Source organism: Stenella coeruleoalba, assembly GCF_951394435.1.
Source record: "Stenella coeruleoalba genome assembly, chromosome: 10".
NCBI classification, from domain to species: domain Eukaryota; kingdom Metazoa; phylum Chordata; class Mammalia; order Artiodactyla; family Delphinidae; genus Stenella; species Stenella coeruleoalba.
Genome location: NC_137156.1, coordinates 101173668 through 101195981, shown reverse-complemented (window position 1 = coordinate 101195981; position 22314 = coordinate 101173668). Strand labels below are relative to the sequence as shown.

Here is a 22314-nt window from a genome sequence, read left to right as displayed (position 1 = left end):
GCCAATCGAAATTCTGGTTTCCTCCCCTGGCACCTGCAGCCTTCCCCAGTTCAGTTGGTAACAAATTCACTTTTCTGGTTGCTGTGACTCAAAACCTTCGTGTTGTCCTTTATTATTCTTTCTCTTACACCCCAAATCCAAACTGTCTGTAAATCCTTTTCTTTCTTTCTTTCTTTTTTTTTTTTTTTTTTTTTACCACTTCCACTGCTACAGCCTGGTCCAGGCCTCCATCTTCTCTGGCCTGGATTATCTCAGGCGCCTCCTCCCTGCTCTCCCTCCTTCCATCCTCACCACTTCTAGTTTGTTCATCACACTAGCTGGAGTGTGCATGGCCTTCTGCTCAAGGCTAAGCAGCATCTACACAGTGTTTTGTTTATTGATGTATCTAAAGAGTCTAGATGAGTGTCTGGCAAATAGTAGGTGCTCGATAAATACCTATTTAATGGAGTTGGATTAAAGAAAAGTGGATAGGAGCAAAGGAAAGCCAGTCATTCACTTTATGGTCACAGTTAGTCCTTCTAACTCAGCCTTATGTGAATTTCTCACCTGGTTAGCGGTCCCTGGTCTCCCTGGCCTCAGTTTTCCTGCGTTTTGCCCTTCTCTGCTGGGAGCCCTGAGTCTGCATTGTAGAAGAAATGCTCAGTGGCAGAAAGGTGAAGGCAGAGGTTCAAGGGAGTGGACCAGGAAGCAAGAAACCCCCAATTCTGGGACTTCCCTCGTGGTCCAGTGGTTAGGACTCCACGCTCCCAGTGCAGGGGGCCTGGCTTCGACCCCGGGTCGGGAACTAGATCCCACATGCCGCAACTAAAGATCCTGCATGCCACAAGGAAGATCTTGCATGCTGCAACTAAGACCCGGCGCAGCCAAATAAATAAGTATATATAAAAAATCCTATTATTAAAAAAAAAAAAACCCATTCTCCTGGGGCCCTGCTCTGGACTCGCTGAGTATTCCAGGCCAGTCACCCACCCTTTCTGTGCCTCAGTTTCCTCATCTTTCAATGAGTTGTCAGACGAGGCCTTTCTGACTCTGGCATCCTTTGATCTCAGAGGGGATGTGGATGAAACGCCCTGAGCTCTAGAGCTGGGAGCAGGGCATGGACACTGTGTACCTGTCACTCCTTAGGGGCTCCTGTGGGGAAGGCATTTTCTTTCAGGATCACGCCTCAGACACCCACTGTAATCTTTTCCGAGGAGATGGCGCCCACAGATCAATAGCTTGATTGGATGAAGGATGGGGGGCGGTGGGAGCGATGCAGCCTAGGTGACGGTCATTTTCCATGACCTCTGTCAGGTCTCGTGGTGCCCATGTGAAATACCACCTGTTAAGGATGAGAAGTGAGAGTCCCCACCCCCAAAGAATAATTTCATGCCAATGCCTGACACCTGATGTTGAGAGCGTGAAGCTCGTATACATCATATATCTGTGTAGAGCAAGACTTATACCAGGGGAAGATGTGGGGTAGGGAAGGACTGACTTTATTAGAACAATAATAGCTACTGCTTATTGAGAACACCTGTCTGTGCGAAGTCCTGCTAATATATATCTTTTACTCTTCATAACAACCTCTTCATAATAGGTGTTACTGTTGAACCCATTTTACAGATGAGGAATCTGAGAGTCAGTTTTATAGCTTATATGTGGCAACGGCGGAATTTGAACCCAGACCACCAGGCTCCAAAGGCCCCTGTTACTCCACATTGACAGGTAGCTCTTTAAGCTCCAAATATTCGAGTTTGTTTTAAACTAAATTGGACAGAAATTTTTCTAAATTAGGATATATTTGATTGCGTATGGAAACAAAAAGTTGGGAAGTCACTTCTTTTATCTTGAAGACTCTGGGTTATTATCCGGATGCCAGTGGCTGGCCTGGGCGTTGGTGCGGATGAATGTAGGTGTGGGTTAGGGCGTTGATGCAGTGGTTGCTTTAGCCTTTAAAGTCTTGACAGCTGTGCCTCTTCTCTCCATTTCTTGCTGTTTGCTACCACATCTTACAACTGGCAGTGTTGCTGCTCTCCCTGCACCTCCACCCCCCACTAATTAGCTGTGTCCTGGGAAACCATACAACTAAGTTCATTAGATTTATGAGCAATGTACAGAGGCTCTGGAATCAGGCCCTTCCAGGACCAGAGTGCATGGGCTTTATAACCCTATTTATTGCTGTCCTGGGCCTTTTTTATTTCCTTTGGGGCTCCTCAGCTGAATTTTGCATAGCTGTGCCAGTTTGGGGGGGATGATACTGACTTTGGCCTCAGATATACTGAAACTGAGGGGCCAGTGGGACAATCCCATGGAGATGGGGTAAAATCAGTTAGAGCTGTGCTAGCTGGCCCCATAGCCACCACCCTCGCGTGGCCACTGAGCACTTGCAGTGTGGCTGGTCTGAATCGTGATGTGTTGCAAGTGTGAAATATACCTTAGATTTTGAGGACTTAGGACAAACAAGAGTGTCACATACCTTGTTAATGACTTTTGTGTATTGATTACATGTTGATGCAAACATGATTCATTGATCACATGATAATGTCCAAAATGATAATATTTGGGATATATTGAGTTGAAAAATGTACTGTTAAAATTAATTTCACCTGTTTCTTTTTGACTCTTTAATGTGGCTGTGAGAAAATTAAAAATTACGTGTGTGATGATAAATGGGGCTCACGTTTATATTTGTCAGACAGCCCTGGATTAGAGATGACCAGGGTTAGATGCTGCAAGGATTGAGCTGGGAGTCAAATGTGTGGGGAGGAGGAGAGTTTGCTGACAGACCTCCAGACCCTGTGCTCAGTCTTCCTTCTGTCACAAGCCGGGCTGGCATGCTGGGGCTGCTTTGTATCACACCCAAGGCTTAGTGGGGATGGAACTGGGAGTTGAGACTGGACTGAAGGGGGGACCTGTACATCCTAAACCTGGGCAGTGAACAGCCAGGCAGTGCTTTTGAAGTGAAGTTGGCAGGATGGAGTTGCATTTCATGAAAATCTGCATTCCTCACCCTGCCTGCAGTGTGGACAGGGGCTCGGAGGCACGGCAGGAGGTGTGAAGGCATGGGCTGGCTGTGGCAGGAGAGGTGCTGAACTTGGAAGTGGGCGACTCCTCCCTTACTCCTTCCGCTTGTCCAGGTCCCTCCAGTCCTGCAAAAGTGAGCTGAAATTTCACCTTCTCCGAGAGGTCTTCCCTAGCCATGGCAACTCGTGCTTCCCTAACTCCTGTCACACGTGCATGTTGTGCGACATCTTTTATTCTGCCATGGCTGATAGATCCTCAACATCCACAGGGGATAAGGCCTTTTGCAAATATCCCATGTTGGAAAATACCATATAATTTCTCCTGTGAAATTTGGAGGCAGGGCAGTTAGCTGGAAACCAGTCTTGAAGCATGTAGAATTCAGAGGTGACCCTCAGAAGAATCATATGCCACCATCCCAAGCCTGTGGTGTATCATTCTGGAGGGAGGGAGATATTCAGTCATCATATTCCAAGGGTCTGTGGCTCAGTCCTCCACTTGTTCTGTTAGTCTTGTCTCCCTGATTCAATTGTGAGTCTTCAGCAGAGGTGTTCTTCTCTTCTTGGTCCTAGAAGCCTCTGCCATCTGCAGTGCTGAGTATATAGATAGAAGAATGAATGAATGGTGGAATGACTGTGGGCTCCACGAGGGCAGCAGGGATCTGACTGTTGGGACCAGCAGTGTCTCATGGGCCGGTGCACATCGAAAGCATTTACTGCGTCGTCGTTGAGTGGATGAGTGCAACGACCTGGACACCTTTATTTGAGGAGCACAGGGTGTCATTCAGTTGGGCTCTGTTAGCTGGCCTGTGCATAGAAGAAAGATCTCTTCACCTTGTTTACAGAATGAATCTTTATTGGAAGGTCGAGGGATTTTAAAGATGTTGGTGGAGGGTGTAAACCTGACAGAACATGGTAGATTGGGTTCACGTGGGTTGGGAAACCATCTTCGGTGTTCTCTTGTGAATGGTAAGTAGGAGACTCTGAGTGGAAGGAAATAATGGTAACTGTACCTTCTCTCTCTCCTTTTCTTATTCTCATCCTTTAGATTCACCCAAACCACCAGTTGCTCCTAAGCCGAAGGCTGCCAGTTCCCTCACGCCAGTGACGGCACCCAAATTCTCCTCGTCACCCCGGCGCGAGTGTCTTCACAGTCCCAACTCCATGTCCAGGGGGCCGAAACCCCCCATCGCCCCAAAGCCCAGGCTGGCTACCCCCAGTGAGTGGAGGGCCAGCATCTACATGATCAACAGCTTGAACAAATGCAGCAATGGGAAGCTGCCCTGCGTAGACAGGGGGCTCTACGACGAGCACCGGTCCACCCCGGAATGCTCCGAGCCCGAGGCAGACGAGGATTACATCGTGGCCCCCGGGGCTCCGGCAGCAGAGGACGGACCCAGGGATGGGGGCTCCGTGGAGAATGCAGTCACGGTGCCTCCAGAGGCCAGCGGTGGGGAGGAGTGCCAAGAGAGAGGCAAGGAGTGTGAGCAGGAAGGGGCAGCAGCTGCAGAGGACTGGGCAGCCCCGGCTGAAGTGGTGCTGGGTGGAGAGGACGATGGAGGCGTCACCCCCACTCCTGAGAACATGGAGGTGGAGGACTGTGCCTGTGCCCCGGGGGCAGAGGAGCAGAAGTTCACAAGTGACGACGAGGAGAAGCAGGTGGAAGAACACAGCGTGTACAGCCTGGAGGACGGGGGTGCTGGGGATGGAGAGGCGGTCCTTCCAAGCGATATCATTCTAACTCACCTAGATGCAGAGGACCCAGCAGCTCGTGGTGAGGAGCCCAGGCCGCCTGTGACACCCGGGGAGTCAGAGGAGGATGGTGAGGAAGGCTGCACCAACACAGAACTGGGGGCATCAGACGAGGGTGTGGGCTCTGACGGGCCCCCTGAGCGGGACGCTGCCGATGGCAGCGAGGAGCCCCCAGAGAACGAGGGGTTGGCCCCCGGTGTCCCGGAGGCGGAGGTGGCCACAGACAGCCCTGACGTCTCCCAGGAGGCGTGTGAAGATGCCCCAGGAGGTGGTGGCCAGGATGGTCAGGATGAGCCAGCTGATCAGAAAGAGAAACCTGACACAGAAGCAACAGCAGCGGTCACCCAGGAGGCAGGAGGGGACCCTCAAGAAGGTGAGGACCCTGTGCAGGATGAAGGAGCTGAGGAGAGCTGCCAGATCATTCCTTTCGAGAGGGACTGTGTGGACGACTTTGTGGCTCCACTCTTAGGACGTCCCTACGAGTTCTTCCCAAGCGAGAGCACCTCTTTCTGTAGCGAGAGCTGCTCTCCTTATTCCGAGTCAGCACAAAGCTTAGAGTCCGAGCAGGAGCCGCGGTCAGGGGAACGGGCGCAGCAGGACCCCGTGGCTGGGCCTGGATGTGGCCGGCGTGGCTCCCTGCAGGGTGGCGCCGGGGAGGGACCCTCTGTCCCTGACGTGGTGGTCATGCCAGAGGAGGAGGATGCCGTGGACGACGCACTCGCCAACCCCTATGAGATGGGTGTTGGCCTGGCGTGCGGGGTGGACCCTGGGGAGGAGGAGAAGCCTGAGGCACAGGCTGCCTCGGGCACCGCGAATGGCTGTGGATTGAAGGAAGAGGTGAGCTCTGATGCGGAGGGCAGCCTGGTCCCCATCGACAGGAAGAATGTCACCACGAGGGCCAGGCCCCACTCCGGGAAGATGGCTGGCTACGTCCCAGAAACTGTCCCGGAAGAAACGGGACCGGAAGCTGGCTCATCAGCCATTGGCATTGGGGGTGTCACCAAGGAGGCGAGGAAGGCGGTCCTGTCATTGGAGGGGAAGCCGCTGGACGTCGGCAGGGCCTTGCCAGCAAAGCCCAGAGCCTTCACTCTGTACCCGCGATCGTTTTCCGTGGAAGGCCGAGAGATCCCCATGTCCCTGTGCCGGGAGCCCGAGGCGTGTGGCCTAGACGGCCACGGGATCAAGAGGAAGGACGACAACCTCTCTCTGCCCTGCGTGATTGGCTCCTCTGGCAGCTTCTCTCAGAGGGGCCACCTCCCATCCAGCGGCACCTCCACCCCGTCTTCCGTGGTTGACATCCCGCCCCCTTTTGACCTGGCCTGCATCACCAAAAAGCCCATCACAAAGAGCTCCCCCTCGCTCCTGGTGGAGAGTGAGCCCCCGGACAAGCACACCAAGAAGAAGAAGCCGTCCTTTAAGCGGTTCCTGGCGCTGACGTTTAAGAAGAAGACAGAGAGCAAGGTGCACGTGGACGTCAACGTGTCTTCGTCCAGGTCCTCCTCAGAGTCCAGCTACCATGGGCCGGCCCGGCTCCTGGAGATGGACCGGAGGAGCCTCAGCAACTCCCCGCAGCTCAGAGCGAGGACCGGCAAGCTCCGGGCTTGCGACTCGCCCTCCTCCCTCATCTTCTACAGGGACGGCAAGAGGAAGGGCGTCCCCTTCAGCAGGACGGTGTCCAGGGTGGAGTCCTTCGAGGACCGCTCCCGGCCTCCTTTTCTGCCCCTGCCCCTGACCAAGCCGCGCTCCATCTCGTTCCCCAACGCTGACACTTCGGACTACGAGAACATCCCGGCCATGAACTCGGACTATGAAAATATCCAGATTCCACCTCGGAGGCCCCCAAGGGCTGGGACGTTTACGAAGCTGTTTGAAGATCAGAGCAGAGCCCTGTCCACAGCAAACGAGAATGACGGCTATGTGGACATGAGCAGCTTCAACGCCTTCGAGAGCAAACAGCAGAGTGCAGACCAGGAGGCAGAAAGGTACCGTGAAATGACATTTCCTTTGCTGTTCGCCAGGTGTAACTATCCGAGAGGCAAGCTTAGGCGTAGGGGACAGAACGGACTTGCTTTTTAGCCTCAGGCTCTGTTTCTCTCTAGCTTTGTGGCTTGGGGTGAGTGGCTTCAGTTACTTCATCTGGGAAATGGATTTGTGCTACCTCTAGGCAGAGTGTTTGAAAAGATGAGAGTACCTAATCTGTTTGAAAGTATTTGGCTAAGATGCCAAATATAGTGCCCATGTGAGTGTATGTATTTCTATTATTTGGGGTACATTTCTCATCTCCTAGGTAGATGGCTTTACTAGTCCCTTCTGGGAAAGTCACCAAAAGAGAAGGTTCTGGAATCTTGTCAAACTAAACATCTTTCACCATCAGGAAAATACCCTAAATTGAGATTGAGACCTTTTTATTGTGTCAATATATACTCTGTTCAAAGGAACTAGAAAAGACAATTTATTTAAATTGTTTAAAGAGCTAAGGGTGCCCTGAGCTAAATTTCTGAATAGAGGTCTTTAAGAGGTACGTCCAGGCTGATTTTTTTTTTTTTTTTTTTTTTTGGACTCAGTCACCTTGGAAGTGAGCGTGAAACACTGCAATTATTGACAACAGTGGCGGTTTTCTGACCCCACCTTCCCGAGACTGACTGAATGTCCTGTTGACCATCCCAGGTGGATAATTGCCAAATCTTGCTGTTTTTTATGCACCATGGATGCAACTTAAAGGCACTGCGATTCAGCCTCAACCATTTACACGCTTGGGGGCACCTGATCTGAATTAATGAAAAGTCAGAATGGTGGTGATTTTAAAGGAAACCCTGATTCTTTCCCCTCGTGTGCAGTAACTCATCGCAGCTGGGCACAGCTGTTGCTGCTCGGAATTCCCAGGGGACCTGCAGTAATGAATAGATAAGAATGATTTGCAATTAGCATTAGCTTTCTCTGGAGTGTAGACACTAGAAGTGTTTGTGTGGTTTATTCTCCTGAATTTTTCACGTGGTTCCCCACACTGGCTCCATCTTCTCCCTGCCCCAAGTCTGGGTAAGGCTATGAATTGGTTCTTCCTAGGTTTGTTTGCCAGAGCAAAGGTAGACATCAGTGCCACCGGAGGGATCCAATTTAATTTGGAGAATGTGGATGTGTGCGAACTTTAAGAGGGTGGGAGCGGGAGAGCAGACAAATTCATTGCGTTAATAGTTATCAGCGGGGTTTGACAAGACCCAACCCTAGCTGAATGCTTCCAGCACTAATGAAAATAGAACCAGGCTTTGAAACCATGAAATCTCCATGCTGGGAAGGACCTCAAAGAGCGTACGGTCAAACCTCCCATGTCTGATAGGTCCCTCTCTTAACTGGGTCTGTGCTTGAATTCCTCAAGCCACAGGGAACTCACCACCTCCCAGAGGTGCCTCGTCTGTTGCTAGGTACTCTGATTAAGTTTTTCTTTCTGCCTGAGGCAAAAGCTATCTCTCCCTAATGTCCCTATCCCACTGAGACAGAAGCTATTCTCTCTAATATCCCTACACCACTCATGCTGGCTCTTTCCCCTCAAGCCAGGCAGCTGAGCTCATTTCCTCTTTTGTATGACTGTCCTTCGGAAATTGAAACCTGCTTCTGTTGAATCACAGAATTTCATAGCTGGAAGGGAACTTCAGCCAACATTTGGTCCCGTTACAGAGGAGGAAACTGAGGCACAGAGAGGGAAAGAGACTTGCCTAAAATCTCTAAGCAATTTAGTGGAGAAATCAGTGTCAGGACTCAGATTTCCTGACTCTTGGTTCAGGAATTTGTAGTGCATTATGCTGAAGGATGCCAGGTCTGGTTGTTCAGGCTGCCCACTGCACAACCCCAGGGTCCCACTCACCTTTTCGTCTAATATGCTGCCCCTGGGGTTGTGCAGTGCACAGGCTACTTGGCCATATGCAAAGGCCTTGTTGCCTTGATCTGTACTTAGTCCAAAAAACAAAAAAGCTCCCTTCATCCAAACTATAATGACATTAAGGGAATAAAATACCCAAGAAAATGCTAATACTTACCGTATCCTGACTGCTTACTGTGCCAGGCACCGTGCTAGTGCTTTCCCTGTATTATCTCACATTTGGTGCTACAGCCTAGGGCCTTGGCCTAGGGTCTGACTCAACCGTCAGACTCTGAATTTCAAAAGCACTGTTGCCCCACTCTGAATTTATTTCCCTGAAGGTCAGACTGACTGGGATGAATCTCCCGTGCAGGAACCACATCCTCTTGGATATCAATCAGTGAGCAAAGCTTTCTTCCGCTTCCCTGCATGAAACAGATGGAAGCAGAGGGAGAGAGACATCCCCACCCTGGGCGGGAACACGTCTGGGCAAGGGCGGCTTCAGATACACAAAATTGAGAGGCAGGGGGAACTGCCACGGGGTGAGGAGCCATGCTTCTTCGCCTGAATAAGGGCTTTGAGAACCGAGCGGAGGGGTGCCGCTGACCTGAGACACGTGCCCAGGGGTGCTTGGGGTTGGACAGGACAGGACGAGAGGGTGGGAGGCAGTTCCTTCCTCCTTCCGCTGCCTGTCCTGCCCCAGACCTTGCTTCAGTGTGAAGATCAGAGGCAGAAGCCAAAATAAATACTGACAGTCCTGAAAGAGCGCAGGACAGTGCTGCAGGACATGCGGGTTCAGAGCCCACCCCGTCACTGACTTGCTGTGGGATCCTGGAGGAGGCTGGGCCCCGGTCGCTTCTCTGTAAAACGGTAGGATTGGAGCCCATCTGTACTTCTCAACCACCTGCGCTATCACTCACTGCTTGTCTTTAAATCAGTCCATGTTTTTTACATTAAAAATATTTAAAAAGGAAATTGTATGCCACTGTTGGGAAATGGAAAAGCAGTATTAGGTGTCATAAATAGAAGAAGGCAATTGTAAAAGTAGGATACAAAGAGAAATTAAAATAGCACGGGTAAAGTCTAGCTTGAGGTTATTAGTTGCCAAGGCTGTGAGCGGGAGGTTGGTCCCTTCGTTAAACAGGGAGAGGTGTTAAAGGCATCCTGGCACCACACGGTGACTTTCTACTTGGCATAATCAGAAGGATTCAGGTGGATTGAGAAGGGAATAACTCTCTCGTGGTGTGATTCAATGTTATTTAAATCCGAGTCCTTTTTCCGCTGACAGTGCCTCCCTTCAAGAAATGTTTTGAGTATGTAATAGAATTCCGAGAGCCCTTAGAGATCCCTAAATCTGAGCAGCAGCTCCGGGTCTGATGGATGATTATAAAGTTTCTTCTACACAGTTACTTCCTTTGAGATTTGTATACACAGATAACAGCATTTTCGAAGCTACAACAATATTCTTATTAACCGTTTTCTATCTCATAAAATAAAAGCGTATACATTGTTACCTATGTACAGTCCTCACTCCCCCACCCCCGTATGTAAAAGAGGTTTCGTTATCCTTTGGTTTAAAGTGCATCCCCAAAGCATTCTTTTTTTTCCTGAATTGACTCTCATACGCACAAAAAATGTTTTCAGTCCAACACTCATCCTTTTCAAATAGGGTGTTTTATGTCCTCAGTCAGGACTCTTGGTTGGGGAACCCAGTCTTTACTTCTGAATATCCCGCAGGACCTCAGTATGTTGGTTATGCACTAGGAGCTTAATAAATGCATGTCGATGAGTCGGTGATTTTGAGCTTCACTGGGGGAAAGAACTATCATTTATTAAGTATACTCTGAAACACAGTTTGGGGTGCTTTGTGTACGCTTATTCAGTATCCATTTGATGCAAAACACCACACACTGCTTTGTCCTGAGTGTCTCATTTAAATCCCCATAATTGTAAGTTTGCTTTTTGCATGATGATGAGTCCCCTTTAATCACTCAGTGTTATACCTCAACACAGATCGCTACCTCAACACAGATCCCCGAGGCCCCTTTTCCCCATTTCATCATGAAAACTTTCAGACTTACGGGAAAGTAGAAAGAGTTTAACAGTGAGTGTCCATACGCCCACCTCCTAGATTTTACATTAAGGTACTGCTGCACTGGCTTTTTCTCATCCCTTTCCAGCGCCCTCTCCAACTCTTGATGCATATTGTTGCTGATGCATTTCTGGTGGCTTATGTTTACAGATGAGGACACGGCAGCCCAGGGAGAGCCTGTGAGGACACGGTGGCTAAGCGTGCAGGCTCCTGCCAGGCTGCGTGGCTTTCAGTCTGCCCTCCACCACTTCCTGTGACTTACCTCTCTGTGCCGCAGTTTCTTTACCTGTAAAAGGCGATGATAGTAGTACTGGCCTCACAATGTCATTAAGACGAAATGAATTAATGCAGCACAGAGTGAAATGTTCACTAGGCACTAGCTGTTATTGAGTGACATGATCAAGGTCACACAGCAGTGGATGCAGGTGGGGAATCGGGTCCCTTTCACTGAGGGAGTATCTCTCTGTCTCTCTCACATACGACTGTTCTGCATGTGTTTGACTCAATGTTCAGGACCTCCCATCCATAAACCAGGACCAGGGGTGAGCTTCGGTGGTGGCGTGTGGTGTCAGCACTGCCTCTGCCTTCTGTGTGAGATGGAGTTGGGGCTGCAGGCAACAGCCTAAGCAGCCTTGAATCGAACCCAGGACCAGGGCTTTTTGATTCCGTAATCTCGCTAGCAGAGGTGCCTACTCTGTGACTCTGACTGTAGCTATTATTTCACTTGTAACTCAGGATTAGTTAGGCACCTTAGGAATTTCCAGTTCCTATTTTTCCAGATGAGAAAACTGAGGCCCAGGGAAGTGGTATAAACCATCCTCTGTCACACAGGTAGTAAGTAGCCAAACCAAGCTTCAAACCCCAGTCTTTCTGCCTCTCGACCGAATGCTCTTTCCACGTCCTATTTTCTTTGGTTGAAAAATGCCACGTTAGCTGGTGGTCTCCATCCAACCGCTGTGAAGTGTCTTTGCTTGCAGGAGTTAGGCTGGGGTAGCCTTGCTTGTTGGTCCAGAGGAGAAGCAGAAGGACACTCTCTTTTCTCAAGGCTGGTGGGTTTACTTCTCTCTTGGCAACTCATCAAGAAGACTGACAGCCTCTCCTGGGACTTGCTAATGCAGTGCTTAGATGTCTTTCCCTCCCTCAGGGCCTCGGGGGGACCCTGGCCCTCCTGTGGCCCCTTGTGCCCGAGGAGCAGCCAGGAGGAGCTCTGGGTTAGAGCAGCTGTCTGTACCGCTCATAAGGGGAGCTTCAGACGATGCAGCCCCGAGCAGCAGTGCCTTCCAGAGAGAGCTGTGGATGGGCCGAGGCCCAGCATTTCAGGCTCTCCTCCAGAGCTGTTCCCTGTTGGAATGCAGCTCGAATTACATGCTTTGTGGAGTTTGTGGATTGGCCACGTGATACAGCGCGAGATGAGGACCCGCAGTGGGTGCATCCAGGGGATTGAATATTTTGGCTTGCCGATGACGACCATTCGAGAAATGAGCAATTCTGAATAGGAACTGTGCTAAGTGATGTGTGGGAGGAGGTGGAGAGGTGGACCCAGTACCGTCACTGGCCTCAGCGCAGGTACAGTTGGGTGGTTGGAAGAGGACTTAGACCCAAGTCCCTGAAATGCAAGATCGGAGATGCTCAGAACCCAGAGACTAGGAGTCTAGACGAGGGTGGGATAGCTTCGTGGAAAAGGGGACATTTGAACAGGCACTGAAGGAAAAGTAGGGTTTCCACATATGGAGGTAGAAGAAGGTATGAGCACAGACAGACACACGCAGGACTGTGGTTTTTAGCAGGTGAAGCTGCAGTGAAAATAACCTAACCTTAGTTCAGCATGTCCTTCGATATCTTTATTCTGGAAAACAGTTCCCATCATCTGCAGACACGGAGACTGCATCGGGGAGACTGGGTTGAAAGCCTCAAGTACTAAACTTGCACCATCTTTTTCTCGTCCCCAGTTGGTGGTAGAAGGTTGCACTGGCTCAGCCAATTCCCTCACTGGCCAACCACTAAACATCGGCTGCTGTTCTTAGCACTGGAGGGTGACGGTTCCTGCCCTCAGGGTGTTTCCGTCTGGCTGGGGAGAAAGGCAGACCGAGGTCCTTAGAACCTAGCGTAATAAAGGTCCTGTTAGAGGTCCATCCAGACAGCTCTGAGGAGGGGCAGCGGGGAGCCCTCACTGTCTGGGCTATCCGCGGGTATTGCCAGAGGCACAGCAAGGTGTTCATGATGGAGACACACAGTCGGGGAGGAGCACAAGCCTGGGCAGGAGTCGGGGGTAAGAAAAGACCATGAAGTGTTGAGGTGGAGTCAGTGTCCACGCCTGCGAGGTGAACTTGGGAAGGCAGCCTGGGGCCCAGCTGGGAAGTGCCTCACATTTCGGCTCCATGAGCCTGTCTGATATCCCAGGGCAGCGGGGAGACCCTGGCTGGTTTTCAGCAGGGCAGGGCCGTGGTGGGGATGCTGCATTGCACTGGACGCCTTGTTGGCAGGATAGAGAGTGGAGGGGATGAAGCAACGGGAAGCAGGGACATTAGCCAGGAGGCCATTGCGCCGGCCCCTGCAGAGGAAACGAAGACCCCGTGGGGCAGGGAGTGGGACGTGTGGTGTTCCGTCTCTAGAATGCGCACAGCAGCCCAGTCCTCCAGTGTCAGTTCACTCCAGGGCTAGCTGTATCTGCCTTTGCCTTTCTCTTCTTAATCTGTTGTTTATCTTTTACAGTCTGTCTGGTCCCAAATAGAAAGGCTGGCGCTGGTTTCCAATCGAAGACATAGCAAGAAATAATAAGAATTTAGTCCCTAAAATAAAAGTTAAAGGATACAAGCCGAGTAACAAAGGTGGGGGAGGTAATTGTACGGACAATGCAGACCAAGGACAGCGGCTGCAATTAAAATTCTGAAATCCAGCACAGACTCTAGCATGAGGGCCCCTCCTTCTTACCTCCCTGGCCCCCAGCATCTTTAGAATGCAGTAGATGTTTCGGTGAAGTGACTCCCTGAGACAGCAAAAGCTGACTTATTTTTTTACAACCGTGGACAGTGCTGCAGCAACAAAAATATGCATCCTTGTAAAACAAAGGTGATTTACGGCCTCAGCTACACATCCTTGAGTGGGTATATGGCAGAGATGCAACCAGGCCTCCTGCTGGCTGATTGCATTGGTGCTGAGAGCTGCGTCGCTGGGCTTTGGGCACAGCCCAGCAGTGGTGTTCCTTGGTATCTTTCTATTGGTCTGCAAGCCGGGAGCTTTCCTATTATTATTACGTTTTTGACAAATGAACTCATGCAGAGCTTTCATTAAGTTTCATTGAAAGGACCTGGAAATGCCATAAAAATTATTATAATCTCAAAACCATCACATTCCTGTTGCGTGCGGCTGTGCTTCTTGTTGAAATTGACTGATGAGAATATTCAGTTTTTAATTTTCTGACTTAAAATAAGACCATCTGCAGCTGTTTCTTTTAGCAATAATTTTTAATTAAACGCAATAAAATTTACATGGAAGGACCCTAATAAGAAAATTGTGTCAGGAACACACTGATTGGAACATTTATTAGCATGAGATTAAAGCCCCAGCTATTTTTTTTTTCCTCACAGAGCTATAATGCAGATGAAATCCTGATTAAGTGTTAATCACAATGTGGTTTTACCTTCATAAAGTCAGGGTTTCCCTCTGTGGGAGGTGTGAGAATAATTCTCACTAATAGCAGACAGACTTATTGCATGGGTTCTTTGGTGAAATGTCAGCAGCTGGTCTCCTTGACCAGCTGAGCCCCAGAGGAGGCGTGGAGTCTTTGTTCCAGCCTGAGTGTAGATGGTGCTGACATCCGGGGCCTCAGTCTTCTGGCCTGTGGACTGGGGATAAGCGTACCATGCAGAGGATGCAGCCAGAGAGCAAAAGTCATCTCTGTAGTTTGTGCATTTCTTCACTGAATTCATATCAAGTGAGGTTATTCTTTTGTGAAAAAGAAGAAAAAAGAGCAGAGTGATAGAAAGTGACTGGTGGAAGGTACGGTTTAGACAGGGTGGTCAGGGAGGGCTTCTCTGAGGAGGTGACATGGAGTGAAACCTGAATGGTGATCAGGCCTCATCAGGGGGATGGGCGTTCCAGGCAGAGGAACGGCAGGGACAAAGGCCCTCAGGCTGGAGGCCCTTGGGGATTTGTGGAGAGGCCAGGAGTCCAGCGTGGCTGGAGAGCAGAATGCAGTGGGGAGAGTGACCAGGGATGGGTGGGTAGGGGCCTTTGTAAAAGATTTGGATTTTACTTTAATAAGACGCCATTGGAAGGAAGTGTTAGGATCCAAAATGTTGGAGTTATCTGAACTCTTTAAGACTTGTATGTTTACAGTCATCAGCAAATAATTTGAAAATGCAGCAAAGAATATTTGCTATTGAGAATGGTTCTGGGAGTATAAGGAGGTTTGAATTTGGGCCCCAGCTCTGCCCCTGGCTATGTGATTTTTGAGCATCTGGGTCTTGTCTCTCTCCCACCTGTGATTGCTCTGGACCGGCTTGGAGCCGGCGGTTCTGAGTCCACACCTGAGTGCTCTTTACAGAAAATGGTGGTGGTCCAGGGAGCCGAGAGGACACGCGCCCAGCGGAGGGAGGCCGAGAGGTGATAAGGCTGGGAAAATTCCTGAAAACGAATGTGCTACATTTGGACCTGTGCTCCCTGCATAAACTGATTTGATCTGTGAGCCATAGGGAGCTATTGAAGGTTTTAGCGTAAGGGAGTGTCATCAGCTAGTTCTCTAGCACAATTATTGTCAGCCATGAGGGGTCGAATGGGGGAAGAGAAGCCCCACCAGTAAGGTGTCTGAATATCAAGGGATCGAGGCATGATGACAGGCCTCGCTCTGCAGCCTCTGTAATGTGATGGCCCCCAGTCACGGCGGCTGCACAGTCACTCAGAGTAGAGTGACCCAGGGCTCTGGCTGCCTGCATCTCCCCAGCGTGGGGGTCTCAGGGTGCCTGACGGCGTGTAGGCAACACAGCTGACAGGACCAGAGAGGCAGCAGTAGGGCCGGAAGAGAATGAGGTCGAGTCCGGCTCTGCCCCTGTCCCATCTGAGCCTCAGTCTTCTCACCGGTTCCAGGGGTATGATGGTCCCTTCATCACTGAGCTGTCCTGAGGAGTCAGAGATAATACTCACACAAGGGCTTTCTCAGGTATTAAAAAATAATACCATCAGCCTTGGCCTTTGCTGCTGGGAGCTGTGTGCACCACAGCTGATGAGGCTTTGCTGCGTGTTCACTAGATGCCAGATACTGTCTCAGACCCTTTACATGTGTTAACTCAGTTAATCCGAAACACCCACTTGCCACATAGATACTTTTTTTAAAAAAATTTCCACTCAGCAGATGAGGAAACTAAGGTACAAAGAAGTTCAATAAGGGGCCCAAGGTCATACAGCTGGTCAGCAGCAGAGCCAGCATTTTAACCCAGGCAGTTTCCAGCAACTGTGCTTTCAACTATGCTGTGAGGTTCCCTCTCACTTTGTGTGCATCACTACATTTAATTTGTTAGATGTCCCTTTGGGAGTAGTTATCCAATTTCACTTTTTTTAATAGAAGAGGAAATGGGGGTTCAGAGTGGTAACATGACTTGTAAGCCAGTAAGTGATGGAACCAGGACGGGAAGGAAGGTATCTTTAGGTATAAATTCTTCCCTTTTTCTGATTCACCCCCTTTAAGAACTTCCCAACTGGAATCGACCCCCCTCCGGATGTCAAAGGTGAGGACACACAATGGGGTATGAATCTTTAGAACGGAAATGTCCTTAGTGTAGGCATTCAGAATGGACAGTATAATGACTATCCGTTGCTTAGATCCACATGTCCAGGGGATGATGTAAAAACTATATATAAAGAGAGTAGTGCACACTGTTGCGTTAGTAGTCAAAGGGATGATATTGTGCAGAAGGTTAACGCTTCCTTAGATTGCCTAGCTGGGCTCAGGAAGGGCCATTGGGGAATTTATCATCCGTGCTCACAGTACTCCAGGTGAACAGGACAAAAAACTGATAATAATTTCTGAGTGATGAACTGATGTTTCATCCGGCTCCTTGACAATGTCCCAAGACTGTCCGGCCTCCCAGATATGAAGGCAGCCACTCAGCTGCGTGCAGGGACTTCTGAGCTTGCAGCTGAGAATTGCAGTGTTTCCCTCTCTTGGAGAGGCCTCTGTCTTTGGCTGTTTTCCTGTAAAACGAATGTCTTAGGGTTGAGATTGTTTTGGGGGATGATGTGGCTGGTCTCTATGTAAACAGACCCATTCTCTACATGCGTGGGGTTGATCTGGAGCCCTAAATAGGGCCCAAGAGAAGTTTCTCTAGGTCAGGGCACGATCCGAGAACTTGACATTTCAGGCTTGCTTGCATGATTTTAATAAAGAAGACAAGATACACACATATACGCACCCCCCGCCCAAAAAAAAAAACCCAACCAAACAAAAGCAGAATCTGCTCAGAGACCTTAAGGCCTGCTGTACTGTTAGGATGAGAGTTCCCTGCACTTAAAGAGGTGTCCAGCAGGGTTGTCCTGTGGGGTCGTGAGCCTTCGTCATGGTCAGTAATTAAGCATCAGTGGAAAGGATGCAGGAATTGATCATGACTTACACAGGCCAGGAAATCTGAACTCTGGGGGTCATTTTTGGCTGGGCAGGTCGAGTCCCAAGGAAGCAGCTGCTAAAAGGTGTCCAGGCCCCGGGGCTGGAGAGGCCCCAGAAGACTATAGGAAGACTCAATAGCAGCTCTGAGCCTGGTTCCAGAAGGCACCTCCTGTTACGGAGAAACATGTTTTTCATACCCCCTGCCCACTGCATCCGAACCCTCTGAAATGCTGAAGAGGCAGTACCTGGGGGGTGGTAGCCCTTGGGGTATGGCCTGCCTCAGGGGAAGGCAAAAGGCCCCCTCTTGGAGCCAAGGGCCCAGCTGCATTGAAGCAGATGGGAAGGTTGGTTATTTGGTGCCCCTTGGGGGGGCTCCCTCACACACTTCATCTCAGTGGTTTTCAAACTTCCTGTTGCAGCAGGATCCTTTTTTAAATGAAATCTTACTCGGAACCCCAGCATAGAAGGCAAAGCTTTATTATTATAACTCTCCTTCACAAGTTCAAAATTTTTAATACTTCATAGGAAGTTAATTTAACAAGATTGTCATAATGAATAGAAATCTTGGAAATTGGGAATTATGGATTACAGTGCTGCTCTTATGGCCTAATGAGGGGTGTTGTTTGTGCAAAGTGGTGGGTGTATCATGGGTGTAGAATGTGTTTTCTAGGGCAGATGGCTGGGTTCAAATCCCTAATCGACGAGCTGCTAGCTGTGTATCCTTGGGCAAATTACTTAACCTCTCTGTGCTTTAGCAGCCTCATCTGTAAAAGCAGGGAGGGTGGTACTGCCAACCTCAAGTGATTGTATCAAGGTTTGATAAGTTAACACTTGCAAAGACTTTAGCTGGAGTCTGGTCCTTGGAAGTCCTCAGTGCACTCCAGCTGTTGATACTCTAGCAGTGTCTGTACCCATGAAATTCCAAGCAGATATTTGTGAATCCTTGCCAAAAAGGGCTTAGGGTTTCTGAGCAATGCAGTTTGAAAACCCCACCTCATCCCAGGTACTCTGGGCAGGCTTCTTTGAGTAAGTGCTATCTGTTGAATATACATAGTTATAAGTCATATTCACTGAGAATGTGATCAGTGGTTTACAGACCCCTGTGCAGGGGAGGTGGAGAAATGGTGGTTTCTGCCCACCTTTCAGAAGCAGGGCTTTTGTTTTGTTGAAGGGAAGGTGTAGCAGTTTGAGAAGCAGTTTAGGGGTAAATAACTATTGGATCATAAACTCCTGGATTATAATAACCCCCTCACCATCTGGTTTACAAGAATGGAAATGAAATTAATGATATGAGTGGGGAAAGGAGGCAACCCCCAGTGGGTTCCACTGTCTGCCAATACTTCACATACCTCTGTGCACCCCACTGCTTTATACACATTATCTCATTGATTATTGGCCCCATTTTACAGGTAAGAAAACTGAGGTGCCCAGACATCATGTGGCAGAGGAGGCAAACAGACAGGGTCTGAGAATGCAGAGCACAGAGCTAGGACCCACAGGGTGGGCACACGGAGGGGTCCCAGCTCCACTGAGCAGTGCTTGCTCCTGGCAAGAGTTGCGCCCACGTTAGGAGACTGATTCGCCCTCACTGTGGGTGTGTGCAGAGGGGCTGGCTGAGCCCCTGCCAGAGAGGCTGTCCTGCGGATTCCTTTTGTAGGTCAGAAAGCTGGACGTTCAGAAAGTCATGAAACCTCGATGTGGCAGCCACATACGTGTGCACTGCACTTTACAGTTTACAAAGCTTTTCCATGCCTGTTAGCTCCATCGATTCTTCCAACAACCTCTGTCTAGAGTAGGCAAGACACCAATTAAAAGCAAAATTTAAGCAAAGACCTGAAAGAGGACAGAAGGTAGTCAGGCAGAGTTGTTTTCTTTGTGGGGCTTGCGGTTAGCCATTTTCCTGGAATGTTTTCCCAGTGTCCTCGACTGAAAAATGGGGACAGTGGAGTGACAGGTATCTGATGGTTAAGAGTAACCCACACCAAGTGCTTGTTGCAGGGCCTGGCATGAAGTTGGTTCTCAGTGAATGCAATTATGGTTATTATTATGATTGTACTGAATATGAAGAAGGGATCTGAGGAAAGGCAGGAGGAGAAGGTCCCTGTAAGACCGAGGGTCTGGAAAATGCCAGGGAAGAGCAGAAAAGGAGCTGGAGGCTGGAAGAGTATTGTACAAGGTCACGTAGCTGGCAAGTGGCAGAGCCCAGCCATAGGGCTCAGGGGTACCTGCTGCGAAGCCGCTGGCCACATGTTCTGTGATGAATTGAGCTGAGCAAGGCTGGTCCCGGCACGGACCCAGGACAGGCAGTGTCACGTCCTGGGCACACTTGGAGCTGCTCTGGGTGATGACAGGAGGAAGGAGGTGGTGTCACAGGCTAGGGATTGTTCTGGGCCTGCACTCCCCTCCTGGGAAGCTCCTTGCAGACGCTACATCTGGTTTCCAGGGAGGTCCCTAGTCCAAACCCAAGTTTCCTTGCCGGCCTGAGGCCAGAGGTCAAGGCTGGGTTTAGAGCCATGGAGTGAGTCAGTGGCTTAGCAGAGACCAGAATTTAGACAGCTGCTCAGCCTCTGTGATAAGGAGCCCCTTCCTCTCCAAACCCAGTCTCAGACCCCAGGAGGTCCTGAGGTCTCATCCAAGGCCGACCAGCAGCACCGTGCTGAAGAGACATTTGTGTGTTGCAGCCTTTGCCCCAATTTCTGGTCTTTCGTTTACCCTCCCCTGTTCCCAGTGTTGGGGAGGGAGGTCCGGGATACCACCTGGCTTTACAGAGGGGGAAGCCGAGGCCCAGAGAGGGGGCTCGGGTCCTCCATTCCTCCTTCCACTGGATCAGTTGCCACCCGCGTAAATGCATAAGGTAATGATGGAAAGGAGGACGGTGAGGGCGTGCAGGAGGGGCATGACACTCTGATGAGGGAATTTCAGACACTGTATTACGTGCTTGGATAAGATTCTGGAACAGAAAGCCTTCTTGGTGTTCCCCAAACCCCAGCAGGTAAGCACTGCCCTCCGTCCCTCCCCTCCCCAGGGCTGGTCACTTTCTCTGCTGTGCCTCTTTGTAGAGTCTGCCCACCTGTGTTGACTATGGAACTGTCTCCTTTACTAGACTGTGGGCCCCTCCAGGGCATCACCACCGCAGCTTATCCCTGTGTCCCTGGCACTTGGCATAGAGCTTGGTACCCAGATGATGCTCAATAAGTATGTTAAATAAAGGGATGTCTTCTGGAGACTGAAGGACACTGTTATCTCCGAGGGACACCACCAGATCCGGCTTCCCACAGATTCTTCCTGAGCCCATCAGTGCCCTGGGTGCTGGGACAACAGGAGAGACAAGGCTGGCTAACAGTCATCTTGGGGACTCAGACAGGAAATGCCTGACTGCGCAGTTAATTACTTAAATTCACCTGTTCTGAGTGCTCCAAAGAAGTGCGGGCAATTCTGAGAGCTTCTGACAGGTGCCCTGATCTATTTGTGGCTGGAGAAGACCTCTGAGAAAATGAGACTGGGGCTTTTGAGTCCTGAACTCTGATGAGGAATTAACTTGATAGAGGAAGTTGATAGAGGGAGAGGGGCGGGGAGGATCCTGTGAGGAAGGTCATCTTGCCCATTTTACAGATGAGAAAACTGACTCAGAGCAGGAACCTTACTTGCCTAAGGCCACAGGGGTATCAAGAGGAGAAGCTGGGGTTTGCATGCAGGTCCGTCTAACTCCAGAGCCCTTACCCTCTCTCCTGCTGGCTCTGCTCTGAATGAGGATGCTCCAGCTGGCCGTGGTGACATCACAGTGTGCTGGGCCAAAGCCCTCACTTCCCACGGGAAGGCTGGCCTGTGCACACTCACTGCTCTCCTCCCTTCCCGCACCTGGGAACTCACCACCCCCCGGCCTCACCGCTGGCTCCTTCCTTTTCTCATTTGTTCTGCATCTCATCTGTCTTGGCGTCACCTGTGTGATCCGGGTCTCTATTCCCTCCATTGTACAACGAGAGGATCAGGTAACCAACTTTCTCAGGCTCCTCCTGAGTCTGGGATTTTACTACATATAATTTTTAAAATTAATTAATTTATTTATTTATTTATTTTTGGCTGCATTGGGTCTTCGTTGCTGTGCGTGGACTTTCTCTAGTTGCGGCGAGCGGGGGCTACTCTTCGTTGCGGTGCGTGGGCATCTCATTTCGGTGGCTTCTTTTGTTGCAGAGCACGGGCTCTAGACGCGCGGTCTTAAGTAGTTGTGGCACGCAGGCTCAGTAGTTGTGGCTGACGGGCTCTAGAGCACAGGCTCAGTAGTTGTGGCGCACGGGCTTAGTTGCTCCGCGGCATGTGGGATCTTTCCCGACCAGGGCATGACCCTGTGTCCCCTGCATTGGCAGGCGGATTCTTAACCACCGCGCCACCAGGGAAGCCCCTAGTACATGTAATTCTGACCTTAGGAACCATTTGTGAGCCTCACGTCTGGAGAGAAATATTCATCAATTTAAGGAGCATCCACTGGTCATCTACTACGTGCAGCCCCTGCAGGATTGGGAGCTGGGGGTCACAGGTGCAGCTTTGATTGTGGTCTCAGGGTGAGGGGGGAGCGGGATGCAGATGCATAAACAGCTGACTGAATGCGATTATAAGTGCAGTGGGAAAATGAACAATGTTCTGGCAGCACAGAAGGGGCAGCCAAGTGCATTGAAGAAAAGGCTTCCCTGAGGAGTTTGCAGGGTTCAAATTGGGCATTTGAGCTGGGCTTGAAGAGTAAGCGTTTGCAAGGTGAGGAAGTGTGGGAAGGGCTTTCCAAAGAAGGCACGGCATGTGCAAAGGCACACAGTCAGAAAGAGCCTGGAGTGTCCAAAGACAGGACACGGGCACGGTGGCCAGACTGTCTGCTCAGGGAGTGACTGAAAGCTTGAGGTTCTGAAGGGCAGCGGGTCTTGTATAAATGACATCCAGCCTGGGTGGACTCAGCTTCCCACAGAGATGGAGACAGGCTGGGACTACTTGTGGGCTGTCTGTGAATCATCACGTCAGAAGTGGTTGA

The 22314-nt window shown here is 50.2% G+C and overlaps 1 protein-coding gene across 1 annotated transcript in view; it reads left to right on the top strand.

The window, feature by feature from the left end:
• FGD5 (FYVE, RhoGEF and PH domain containing 5) overlaps window positions 1-22314 on the top strand; it is a 115709-nt gene that overhangs the window by 4393 nt on the left and 89002 nt on the right. The window contains exon 2 of the mRNA XM_079933023.1: window positions 4051-6736. Coding sequence (XP_079789149.1) covers window positions 4051-6736 — 2686 coding nt within the window. The remainder of the gene's footprint in view (window positions 1-4050; window positions 6737-22314) is intronic.